The sequence below is a fragment of the Dreissena polymorpha genome, chromosome 7 (genome assembly GCF_020536995.1).
Source record: "Dreissena polymorpha isolate Duluth1 chromosome 7, UMN_Dpol_1.0, whole genome shotgun sequence".
Lineage (NCBI taxonomy): Eukaryota > Metazoa > Mollusca > Bivalvia > Myida > Dreissenidae > Dreissena > Dreissena polymorpha.
The window spans coordinates 71,553,648-71,567,508 of record NC_068361.1 but is presented as its reverse complement, the minus strand read 5'-3'; the positions used below and the strand labels follow the sequence as shown (position 1 = coordinate 71,567,508).

Genomic DNA, 13,861 nt, shown 5'->3' with positions numbered 1-13,861 from the left:
ACAATTTATTTTGATATCATTTACAGCTGAATCTTGTTATCTTGAAGTTGACGGAATGCAAGAGTGACTGCAACTTATCTGTAAAAGACTTATCAAAACTAAAACTCTTTATGTTGTAAAATTGGCATAGGTATTTGAGTTAAACTTTTAAGTTAAACAGCAATATTATTTGTAAAATAGAAGAGCAATAATTGGGAATTTTCTGCACATTGACTCGATTGGATACTAAATCCGAGTTCAAGTCTCTCAGATAACAAAGTTTTAGAATGAAAAAAAAAAAATCTCATTACTTAACCAGATTGACTTGACACGTGGCAAATATGGTTTTTAAACTTTGAAATATAAGGTTATATGAATTGTTGATTGCAGTGTGTTGATTAACTCAGAGAACATTGCTTACTCTTTGCGCTTGACATTTCTCTTTTTTTGTGCAGTCTTTATTGCACCCACATAAAACATTATTTCCCATATTTCTTGTCCCTAAAAGGAGGCATTTAATGACAGCATTTTTCGTCCTTTTTTCCATCCGTCAGTCCATCACACTTCTTGAGTGGAGCATTACTCAGTGCAGAATGCAAGAACTGCAACTCTCTCAACAGTATTTTTGGAGTTATTGCTATTTGCTATTTTGAATAATCTGTTTCTTATGTTAAGTATAACTTTGCAATCGTTGAATGCATTCTTATGAAGCGTCACATAATGATAGGTGGCTCTAAGAAAAGAAGCTCAGGGATAATTACTCTCAGTTCAGTATTTATATAGCTATTGACCTTTATCAATTTTTCAAGTTTGAAACATAAATTCATAAGTTTTTAAGGTATTTAATATAAAACTTCAATCATTGATATGAGACATTTAGAGGACGTGCAGGTTGCAAGATACATCACTTTTTCTATTGTATTTTTTTATATTTATTTATATTTATTTCCCCCTTGCTTATGTTAAGGAAGAACAAAACTTCATACATGTATTGTCATTTTCTTTTGCGAAGCAAAGAATGAAAAGTATTGAATGGATTAAAATGAAACTTTATCTGTTTTTTAAGACTTTCAGAGATAGTGCAGGGTGAAATTAAGAAAATTGTTTCTTCAATCTTTTAAGAGTTATTGCCCTTTGTAAATTATCTTGTGCGCTTTACAATTCCATTACAATTGAAGGTATAAAGGTGAAATTTCATAGATTGACAGAGAAGTGTGTAGGTAAGTGCAGAGTACAAAAACTTTGATTTTCATTCTATGTTTTGGGATAAAGAAGGTATTAAACAGATTTAAAAAAGAAACTTTAAATAATGGATAAAACATTAGGCTATGATTAAATATGATAGAACACTTGATTAGTCAAATTTGAAGCTGTTCACTAATGCTGTGCAGATATATTTATTTGGATAAAATGTTCACCTAATGAGAAAAAAACATTACGATGCAAAGTTTCGAGAATTCAATTTTAAATTAGATGGATGTTTTACTTTTAGATAATTTATACAAGGGCAGTTACATGAAAACACTGTTTAAAGGCATAAGTAAGAATTTTAAATTCTTATCGGCAATCTCATATTTGAATATCACTTCCTTGCAGCATAATTTTGCTCCTTTGAATTTTGTTCTCATGTTCTTGTGCATTTAACCCAGAGGTGGGAAGTGTAAAACAACATCAGCAACAAAACAATGTAATCAAGTGGAAATAATAGACGACTGGCATTTAAGATAAGGCTGAGAAGAATATTGACATTCTTTAGCAAGTGTGTTTTTCCTATTTTGACTCTTCACTGGTCGGTTAATTTTGATAGGGAATGACTACATTTGATCAGTATTTGATCTTAAGGTGTCAACATAACCTGATATTGCTGTATTTATAGTAAACACTTTTCCATCAACTTATAGCATTGAGTCTATTTGTATGTGCACTATCCACCTATCTTTGTATCACCAGCACTTGTGTATATTGCATGTATGTTTGTAATGGTTAAGTTTGCAAGCAATAGGTTTAATTACTAAGTTGTTCTTCAAAATATTTAATACTTAATTATAGTTGCTCATTTCTTGTTGATAACAAAATCTTAGATGCAGATGAGTATAAAATGTGTTTAAGAAAAGCCTTATATAAAACTCCATGGTGTGAGTTTACTTCCTGATTTGAGACACTCTAGGTTAAACTCTGGAGTGGATATGTTTATCCTAAATGAAGGGCAATTTAGGTTTCTAATGTTTTCAAGTTTATCAATGAGTTCTGATCAGTTTTATCAGTTGGTAAACATGAAGTAAGATGTCTAAAAACATGCACTAATCAATAAGCTTTAAGTTAAATCAGGCAATATGAAACTACCTATAACTACATATTTCATAGACCTGTTTGTGAACAGAATATCATGTTTCACCCTATTTTCAGAAAATGGTTTGTCCCGGTGTTATCAGCGAAACTTTAAGCAAACTTTAATATGCATTAGGTCTATCTGTAACTTGACTGTGAATTTTGTACTGGTTGTATAAACATGGGCGTAAAAAGTCAATATAATTAAGCTTTTTCAAAGTTGAAGTTTAGTACCTGGGTAAATAGACTAACTAAAAACTTTGTGTCTTCATAAATACTCATGTTATTCACAAGGAAGGAATTATAACAATAGTGAATACAAAGCTTATCAATCGAATAGCAGATCACAACATCTATTTCAAAATGGCAACTTCCGAAAGTTCAGTTTATAACAGTTCAGATTTAGTGAAGGATTACGTTTGTGGCCCTTGCGAAAGTAAAACTATTGAAGAAAGTGCTGATTATTTCTGTGCAGGGTGTATGAAGTTTTTCTGCAGAAAATGCATTTATCTACATGATCAGTTATATGCAAATCATTCCAAATATGGAAGAGAAGAAACAAATAAATGGCCTCTTACAAAGGCAGTGGAGGATTTGCTACTGAAATGTGACGTCCACAAGAATGAGAAACTGAAAATGTTTTGTCAGGACCACAGTCAGCTGTGTTGCTCTGATTGTGCTTTTCTGAATCACAGGTAAGTGACTCACAGTCAGTGAATCAAAGTGGGGTAACGATACAGACAATACAGACAAAGCTGGCTTATTTAAAATATTTTCAAAATACATATAGAGAGAAACTTCAGCTTGTGGAAGAGTAACAGTACATACAATAGTGTCCTTAATTTAAGGAAATGAACCAATTGTTAAACAGTGATACACAAAACAAACTCACTGGACAACACACATAAGTACATAAGAAACACAATTAATTGAGATCACAGCCTTGGAACTGTAAAAACACTCACGCTTTGCAATGGTTCTAAGAGCTTCAAACTTCACACATGGTCCAGAATGATCATTTAACATTGAAATGTACATGCAATTTAATCTCATAGCATCACAATTCAAATAATCTTGCAATTAAAGAAAATGCATTTCAATTTAAGTACCATTTAAAGTACCATTTAACTACTCTATTGTTATATACAACAACAAAATTATGTCCCTTTTTATGCTTGAACATTTAGGTTAGCCTTTTTGTGCTAAAATCATTATCTGTATTGCACAAATCATAATATCTACATCTACTTGAAATATCTTATTAAATATAACTGAATGTTTAAATGGTCATTGTATATGGCCACTGACCAAATGCAAAAACTCATGCAATTAATTTATATATATATATATATATATATATATATATATATATATATATATATATATATATATATATATATATATATATATATATATATATATAATAACATGTAGTAATTATAATTCATGTTGCTGTTTCAGACAGTGTACCAATGTGACTCTAATTTGTGACTCAGTCCAAAAGATGTCATTGGATATGCAACAGTTGACCATCAATCTTCAAACTATTTTAGATGAACTAAATAAGTTTAAGAGTACACAAGAGTCCAGCATTCAGTCTGTGGAGGCATCATATTGTAAAAGACTTCAAGAAATCGTAGACATGCGAAAGAAATTAAATGCTGCTTTGGATGAACTAGAAAATAAAACCTTGAAAGAACTATATGAAATTAGGACCACATTGCAAACCGCTCTGAAGAAGGACATTGACAACTGCAGCAGACTGAAGGATGAACTGAAACAACACAGTGAAGCGGTTAATGTCCTTTGTGATAAGAGCAACAAAGAAATTGAGTTCATAGCCAGCAGAAAATGTCTGGACAAAATGCAAGAGTCAGAGTCTTATCTGAAAAAGAAATCTATGAAGGTGCAGAGTTCTATAAAATTCAAGGCGAACAGTGACATTGAGAAGTACCTGTTTCAACAGGCAAGTCTAGGGAGGATTGTAGACAGTTTGCAGTCTCTTACACTCAACATGAATCCAGACCAGATCTTGACTGTGAAGAGCAAATCTGAGTATCTTATGAGAATATCAAGTGACACACAGCAGACTTGCAGTATCACTGGCATTTGCTGCCTGCCTAGTGGCCAGGTGATTGTCACAGATTACAATAATCAAAACGTGAAGCTGTTAGACCAGCATTACACTGTGTCCAGTCACTGTGATGTGTCTGGTTATCCATGGAACATTTGCCAAATCACAGCCAGTGAGGTTGCTGTAACTGTTGATAAAAATGTACAGTTTATCTCTGTGATCAATGGGCAGCTGGTGAATGAGAGGAAGTTCCAGTTACAGCATGCAGCCTGTGGTATTGCTCTCCATGATGGAGCACTGTATGTCACCTCTGACACTGCCCTGTACTTGTACACTCTAAATGGGTCACTTGTGAAAAAGCTTTATGTGGATGAAGGTGCCTGTAGAGGTAAATGTTTTTTATACAAAGTTTAGAAAATCTCTTTAAGTGATACTTATAATTGTAATTAACTTTTTTAAAACTTATTTTCAAGAAGAAAAGTGTTAAATAGGAACAATAGTGTTAAACATATATTTATTGTAATTCGGTTCTACTTGTTCATAACTTGTGTCATGTTTTGCAGTGTTTAAATGTGCAGTGAGTCCTGCTGGGGACAGGATCTATGTCACCTACTACTGGCAGCACAAGCTCATCACTCTGGCTACAGATGGCACCCTGATATCCACCTTCATGGACCCTGAACTACAACGTGCATATGATGTCCATGTAACACCATCAGGACAAGTCCTTGTCTGTGGACGCGACTCTAATACAGTCATACAGGTTGATCATCAGGGAAGAAAGAAACTGGCAACTCTGGTCTCACAGGAAGATGCTGTGAAAAAACCAGTGTCTGTATGCTACAATACCAACAATCATCAAATTATTGTAGGACTAGACAGTAACAAAAAAATCATTGTTATGCAATTGCAATAGCTCTTTCAGTGGGGAAAAAACATTTATTTTGTTGTTGTTTATGGCACATTTCATCATGCGAGTTCATCTTTATAAACGATTATTTAAACATTTTTTTTTAAATAAGTTGATTAAATTTTATAGGAATGTAGCAAACAAGAAGGTATGACAACTATCTATAATGTTGATGATGTTGACGCTGATGAGTCCTTTTGTATTGCTTAGGCCAACAATAAGAATATCTTAGTTTGCCTTTGCCTACCATACTTGTGAAATTGTCCCTATTGAAAGAAGTTTGGTGTAAACTTAAATCGCTTTCCTTTCCAGATTAATTGTTAATTAATTATTTATTAAACAATATTACACATCAAGAGAACCAAAAGCCTAAGTTGACAAAGTAAGCATACAGTGTTTACAAATAAAATAGTTAATGATTATACAAAGTAACAATACGTTTCAGTTCAACAACAAACACATGTCTTATTAAATATTTGACTATTATATTTATTATAGTATTGATGGTATACAACTGTATACGAAATTTAAAATGTCTAATTACGTTAAATTCTAATGGAGGTAATGAATTACAACAATATTTAAAATATACTGTATTGTACATATATTAGGTCTTCATGTGACAGATGTAATAATAATAATACGCTGTACTAACCCAAAGTAACAAAATTTGTTTTATGAGGCATTTGCTTATTTATATAGCAGTATGTCCCTGTTTGAGAGTAATAGAAAATGCTTGAGACTAATAGAACAATACTTGATTTAATTGTTTTTGTATATAATGCTACTTGTATTGTAATGCACCCCACATGTTATGCACCCCACATCAAATATGATTCGTCAATAATTTTATGAAAGATAAAAAAATTATTTATTTATAATTAAAAAGAAGTACAATATAACAAAGTGGTTTTAACTATATAGAGAGGTTATTTGTTTTCCTAAATTTGTATTGTTGTTTATAGAACAAGATATGCTTGCCTATCTGTTACATTATATCCTTGAATTGACATTTTTATTACTACACAAATGTAAAACCCTTCATTATGGTCAAGACAAAGCCCGGACAATCGTTTCCGCGGACAACCATTCCAACGCTAATTTTAACAAGGTGGACAGTGGTTCCTACGTTATTTTGACAACCCAGACAGTCGTTCCCATGGTGATTTTAAAACCCGGACAAACTGTCCTACAATATTTAACAGCACTAACTCTTGTTCCTACATTACATGGAGACCCCGAACAATTGTTCATACATTGTTCCTATCCCAGAAATTGGTTCTTAAATTAAATTTATTGTAATAAATACCAATTTTGAAAAAATAGTAAAACACGAGAACCGCACAAGAAGTTGATATGTTGTTCTTAATTTAACTTGTACCTATGATGTTATGCACACAAGTGTACAGGAAGAAAATGAACACATATTTATATTTATATGCATTATACACAAAACAATATGCAAACGAAAGCAAGCAAATAAGTCGTATTCAGCCAACACATTGAAGAAATTCGACCGTTGACATGCTTGCAGCCACATACTGATCGCACACTCTTTGATGTCTGCTGGTGGCTCAAAGTCTTTTTTCACATACGTTTGGTCACTGGCACATCCTCGTCCTTTAATCAGCTGAGGTGTCAAAATCATGTAGGAACGAGTGTCCGAGTTGTCAAAATAATGTTGGAACGATTGTCTGAGTTGTCAAAATAATGTAGGAACGATTGTCCGCCTTGAAAAATTAGTGTAGGAACCATTGCCTGTGGAACGATTGTCTGGATACCGGTCTAGACACCTGGAGGAAAGTTAAATTAGTATTTAAGCACTTGCAAAATTGCTGAGCAGCAGAATAAAAATGTCGCTGCTAAAATAAATTGGTACAATTGTTTGTTTTCTCTACAGTTAAGAAATTATATTTAACTGTATTTTTGTTTGTTTGAGATAAAATAACATTTTATTCTTTTGTAATCTTTTGAGAAACACAGTCCAACCCCTACTTCCGGTCACCCCTCATCGCCGGTCGCCCCGTGTAGGCGGCCGGTGTGTGCCGCGACCGTTGATAAACACTATATAATGCACCCCTCTTAAGCTGTAACCCCGTTTCTCCGCCCAGCGGCCAGCTCTATTTTGCATCCCAAATGTTAAATTTCCCCAATATGAGTGGTCTCGCGCGAGAAAGTCAGTCGTGTACATTGGCAAAATTACACCGACGCCACGGCGATAAAATCGATACTTACTTCCAGTCTGCGGGTTAGGCTCTGTTAGTACTGAAGTGTGTTGTGTGATACACATTTTGGCATTTTGACAGAATTATTTTATTTTATACTTGGAAAATTGAAAATTTGGTTAAGTTTTGTGTTTAGGTCCACTTTTTCTCTAAAGTATCAAAGCTATTGCTTACATACTTGCAGCACTTACTAACTATTGTAAGGGGACTGTGCAGTCAAAGTTATGTAACTCTGACTGGCATTTTGACGGAATTATGGGCCCTTTATTCCTGAAAATTTGGTTTAGTTTTGTGTTTTGGTCAGCTTTACCCCTTAAGTATCATAGATATTGCTTTCATACTTGGAACACTCGCAAACTATCATAAGGGGATTGTAAAGGAAAAGTTGCATAACTCTGGTTGTCATTTTTTGGAAATATGGCCCTTTTTTGACTTAGTAACTTTAAATATATGGTTACATTTTGTGTTAAGATCCACTTTACTTCTAAAGTATCAAGGCTTTTGCTTTTAAATTTCAAATACTTTCATGCTATCATGAGGGTACTGTACCTTGCAAGTTGAATTTTAAAAGCGGCGTTATCATGAAGCTACACAATATAAGTAGTGAAAGTTCAAGGTCAAGGTCATCCTTCAAGGTCAAAGGTCGAAAAAAATCATTTTAAAGCGGTGTTATCATGAAGCTGCACATTTTGAGTGGTGGTTGAAGTTAAAGGTCAAGGTCATCCTTCAAGGTAAAAAAAAAATATAAAAAAATCAAAGCGGCGTTTTCATGAAGCTGCACATTTTGAGTGGTGGAAGTTCAAGGTCAAGGTCATCCTTCAAGATCAAAGGTCAAAAAAAAAAAAAAGTGGCGTTCTCATGAAGCTGCACATTTTGAGTGGTGGAAGTTCAAGGTCAAGGTCATTCTTCAAGGTCAAGGTCATTTTTCAAGGTCAAAGGTAAAAAAATTAATATTTCAAAGCACCGTTATCATGAAGCTGCACATTTTGAGTGGTGGAAGTTCAAGGTCAAGGTCATCCTTCAAGGTCATCCTTCAAGGTCAAAGGTCAATAAAATAATATTTCAAAGCGGCGTTCTCATAAAGCTGCACATTTTGAGTGGTTGAAGTTCAAGGTCAAGGTCATCCTTCAAGGTCAAAGGTGGTAAAAAAAAAAAAAAAAAATCAAAGCGGTGCAATAGTGGGCATTGTGTTTCTGACAAACACATCTCTTGTTTTTTTCAAACATGGTTAAAAACACATATTTATTTTTATTATTTTATTTTTGAGATACCGTCCAGCCATCACACCCAAGATCCCCCCCCCCCCCCCACACCTCCATACTATACACCCATCTCCACTCCACCCCTCCCTCCTTTGTGATTGAAATTGAGATAGGTCCCTACACCCAAAAAAAGAAAAATAGATGAGCAGTCTGCACCCGCAAGGCGGTGTTCTCTTGTTAGATTAATAGCATGTATAGCAAATAAACTATACAACAATTTTACCATTTGCATTTGAAAAATATTTACTTATGTAAAAATATATTAATGTAATTGTTATTTAGCAAAAAAAATGCAGTGTCTGTTATTATTGTGTCTGTAATGATTAATAATAAGTAAGAAATGTTACATATAAGATATTTTTTATAAAGTTTCAGCAAAGTGAGTTCTCACAACAAAAGTGCATTTTCCCCAATTTAATAGATGAATTATGAAAACATTTTAATTATTGGAATTTTAATGTGATTTGATGATTCTGCTGTATGTGTGAGAAAAAAGAAATTAGCTGCTAAAATAAATTGTGACAACTACTGTGTTTGTTTCCTCTGCAGTATATCAATCGCACAGCGTACGCGTTGCGACATAAAACTATCTTAGCTGTACTAAAATACATATCAATTATGGCTCATGAATGTAACAATAGCATAAGAATTAGTCCTGGCTTTCTACCAAAAGGAAACGAAAATATAGGTATCATATAGGCTCTGGTCACATTACAATTTTTCATTTTTACTATTATTTTTTGTCTGTAGCACAACAAACACGCAAAACAAAAAGTAATGAAATGATTAAGTTTGATATTACTTAACAATCATTTCATAAAGACCACCGCTTTAGACCAAAGATGGTCCAAAAACTTCAATTTATATGCTATATAAAAATATAGCAGTTATGAGAATAGTTGTTAAATCTTACATAATTGCTGTATTTCAGTGCATTACAATTCTTAAAATACAATAATGTCTTATTGTTGTAGAAGACATTTAGAAACTGAAAAGATGCTGTTATATAACTGATAATAATGGCAATTTATAAAAGGCATTCATATACAGTTTTGACATTCCATTTAAAAATACCCTTTAACACATACACATGTAAGTCACGGAATTTTCTTTGAAAAAATGTGCCTACCTTCACACATGTACCTACCCACAAATGTTCACCATGAGCAAACAAAAGTGTCCTTTCTGAACCCCATTTTATTCTTTTAAAGGTCAAGGTCACACTTTCATTTCAAAAGGTTAATATTTGCCATAAAACTGCTTGTCTGGGCTGATATTCCATTATTGTAGTGCAATTTTAAAATAGTGTAGCTTATTTCAAGTTTTCTGTATGTGGAGACAGTGTGTCATTTATAACAATCATCTCCTTACCTCCAAGGTCATGGTCACACTTAAAGGTCCAAGGTTTGAATAAACCAAAAAAGTTTTGTCCAGACAGTAACTTCAACATTCATAATCCAATTAAAAAACACTTTAAAACCACCAATGTTCTCTATCTAAAGATGGCTTGTCACTGGTACAATCTTACTCCTAGCTTAAAGGTCAAGGTCAGGCTCGAATGTCAAATATCCTCTTTCGTAATTATTCTTCATATTATTTTTAGCTCGACTATTATATATGAAATATATATAGTGGAGCTATTCTACTCACCCCGGAGTCGGCGATTTCCGCGCCGTGCCGTTCCGTGCTGTGCCGTTAGCGTGCAAATGTTAAAGTTTTCGTACTACCCCAATTATTTTCATTGTCCCTTGACATTTTGCTTTCATATTTTGCAAACTTGTTAACCAACATGACCCCAACCTATTAACAAGAGCAGAAAACTCTATCAAGCATTTTGTCATAATTATTGTCCCTTTTATACTTAGAATATGCATATTATTGATAAATCTATGTTAAAGTTTGCGTACTACCCCAAATATTTCCTATATCCTTTGACATATTGCTTTTATATTTTGCATACTAGTTTACCAACATGACCCCAACCTATATTTATGATCACATTTTATTATTACTTTGACAAAACAACACTTACCTGAATACCACAATGGATTCCACCAATTTTGTTAATATGGCTATAGTAAAATCTTGTTAACACGCTAGAGGCCACATTTATTGTCTGATCTTCATGAAACTTGGTCAGAAGATTTATCCCAATAATATCTTGGACGAGTTCGAAAATGATGCTGGTTGGTTGAAAAATATGGCTGCCAGGCGGCGGGGCATTTTTCTTTATATGGCTATAGTAAAACCTTGTTTACACTCTAGAGGCCACATTTATTTTTTGATCTCCATGAAACTTGCTCAGAAGATTTGTCCAAATGATATTTTGGATGAGTTTGAAAATGGTAACCTTTGCTTGAAAAACATGGCTGCCAAGGGGCGGTGCATTTTTCCTTATATGGCTATATATGGCTATAGTAAAATCTTGTTAACACTCTAGAGCCCACATTTATTGTCCAATCTTCATGAAATTTGGTCAAAAGATTTGTCTTATTAATATCTTGAATGAGTTCCAAAATTGTTACATTTGCTTGAAAACCATGGCTGCCAAGGGGCGGGGCATTTTTCCTTATATTGCTACTTTGTTAACACTCTAGAGGCCACATTTATAGTCCGATCTTCACGAAACTCGGTCAGAAGATTCATCCCAATAATATCTTGGACGAGTTCAAAAATGATGCCGGTTGGTTGAAAAACATGGCCACCACGGGGGCGGGGCATTTTTCCTTATATGGCCAAAGTAAAACCTTGTTAACACTCTAGAGGTCACATTTATTTTCCGATCATTATGAAACTTGCTCAGAACATTTGTCCCAATGATATCTTGGATGTGTTAGAAAATGGTTTTGGTTGCTTTAAAAACATGGCCACCAGGGGCGGGGCATTTTTCCTTATATGGCTATATATGGCTTTAGTAAAATATTGTTAACACTAGAGGCCACATTTATTGTCCAATCTTCATGAAATTTGGTCAGAAGATTGGTCTTAATGATATCTTGGATGAGTGTGAAAATAATTATGTTTGCTTGAAAAACATGGCTTCCAAGGGGCGGGGCATTTTTCCTTATATGGCTAAAGTAAAATCTTGTTAACACTCTAGAGGCCACATTTACTGTCCGATCTTCATGAAACTTGGTCAGAAGATTCATCGCGATAATATCTTGGAAGAGTGTAAAAATGATTGGTTGGTTGGTTGGTTGGTTGAAAAACATGGCTGCCAGGGGGCGGGGCATTTTTCGTTATATGGCTTTAGTTAAACCTTGTTAAAACTCTAGAGGCCACATTTATTTTCCAATCTTCATGAAACTTGTTCAGAAGATTTGTCCCAATAATATCTTGTTATCTCAAGTGAGCCACTTTGGGCCTTTCAGGCCCTCTTGTTATGATATATCACAGATGTTCACTATTTGGAGGATGTTTGTCACTTTCAAGTCCTGTGCCTAATTGTCAAAGGTCATTGTAACACTAAAATTCAGTGTTCATGCATATGCATTGTGCAGCTAGTTAAATAATAATGGGCTTTAGTGACAGACATCTTGTTGTATAAAAGATCATTTGAATCATCAAAATACAAAGGAAACAGAGGTTTCCATTGAAAAATAGTCTTACAAAATAGTAGGAATTTTGTTTTATTTTGCAGTCTGATATGGCTGACCAGATAATTTTTACAGACATGTTCATTGTGTAATCCTGTACCATATTTCTTCAGATTATTTTCATAAATTGAAAAGTATATCTTTAAAAAAAGTATGCCAATATTCCTTCTTTACTCTCCCTGACTTCTTTTGCAGAACAACATGCAGAATGTAATAAAAATAATTCATATGAAAAGTTCCATATACTAATTACAAGAACCATAACTCTTCTACAGGATTTACAGAGATATTGCCCTTAAGTAAATGTTCTTGTGCGGAGCATATTTCATTTTGTGATGAACTTATTTAATTTGAAATGTGTACATTTAGGAAATGCATAGTACAAAAAAAACACAACACTAGTTTTGGAGTTATTGCTCTTGGCTTTTTGTTCGCTCACCGGAGCATGAAGTGCTTATGGTGAGCTGTTGTGTGACAGTTGCAGTGCTCACAGTGTAACATTAACATTTTAAAAATATCAAATTTCCTTGCTCTTAAAATTTCCTTCAGCCAAATTAACCTGGCATTTGAAAAATCCTCCTTAATTTGGCTATATAATGTATGTTGATGATTTTTTTTTTGCACAATGGGTTGTTTTGTAGTAAGTGAATAATTAGGGGAATTGTCAAGTTAGCCGAAATAAATGTCATTGGATAACAAGTCGTAAGTATCTTATGACAGACCCCCAAGTCCAAATAAAAGAGATTATTAAGATATGCTTGACTAATATTTTTTTAAAGTACATGAAAATTATAGAATTGATGAATTTAAATGATATTTTGTTGCTTTGTTGCGTTTTAATATTCATTATGATAAAACATATCAACAGTCACTTAAATGATGTGTTTTAACATTAGAAATATGTAAACTCAACATCATGTTCCTGATGTATTCCAGCACCATGTTGATCCTGCTATCGGAGTATACGTAATCGACCGCTACACATACTACGCTCTTGAGTTCCTGGAAAATGTGCAGCCTAACAGCAAGAAAACCATGGGACAGTTTGTAAGCTCAAAAGTTCATTCAAAATGTTGTTATACTCAGGGTTTCGTAACTGCCCTCCAACATATTTGAACTTTTTATATTATTGTGTAGACATGTGTCAGGTTATATTTTACATCAAGATTGTGGTTGATAAAACTCATTATATTAAAGTTACTCAAGCAGCAAGCAGCAGATCCTTTTTCAACCCACATTGAATGTCTTTTATATCAGTCATCAATAAAATAATCAGAGATTCATACCTGTATTATTTAAAGCTTCTCAATTGCAACTGTACTTTTATAGAAGCACAGTTGCAAGTTAATTAAAGTCTTAAATGAACATATTTTTTGCAATGAGAATTATATCCAGAGTATCATTTTCATGCGAAGATGTTTAACAGATCATTGTAAAGTAATTTTTTTTTAAGTATGTATATAACCTAACACAGTTCATGCACTGTT

The 13,861-nt window shown here is 33.6% G+C and overlaps 2 protein-coding genes across 3 annotated transcripts in view; both read left to right on the top strand.

The window, feature by feature from the left end:
- The window catches only part of LOC127837322 (GPI-anchor transamidase-like), a 35,254-nt gene that overhangs the window by 18,145 nt on the left and 3,248 nt on the right, over positions 1–13,861 (top strand). The window contains exon 8 of the mRNA XM_052364283.1: positions 13,311–13,421. Coding sequence (XP_052220243.1) covers positions 13,311–13,421 — 111 coding nt within the window. The remainder of the gene's footprint in view (positions 1–13,310; positions 13,422–13,861) is intronic.
- Positions 2,267–8,545, top strand: LOC127837319 (tripartite motif-containing protein 45-like). 2 transcript variants are annotated; one of them, XM_052364280.1, is made up of 3 exons: positions 2,267–3,002; positions 3,769–4,769; positions 4,945–8,545. In XM_052364280.1, exons 1-3 carry the CDS (start codon positions 2,671–2,673, stop codon positions 5,295–5,297), a joined length of 1,686 nt encoding a protein of 561 aa, XP_052220240.1. In that variant the 5' UTR covers positions 2,267–2,670; the 3' UTR covers positions 5,298–8,545. The 2 variants fall into 2 exon arrangements, with proteins under 2 accessions (XP_052220240.1, XP_052220241.1); XM_052364281.1 differs by having other exon boundaries at positions 2,401–3,002; positions 5,004–5,164.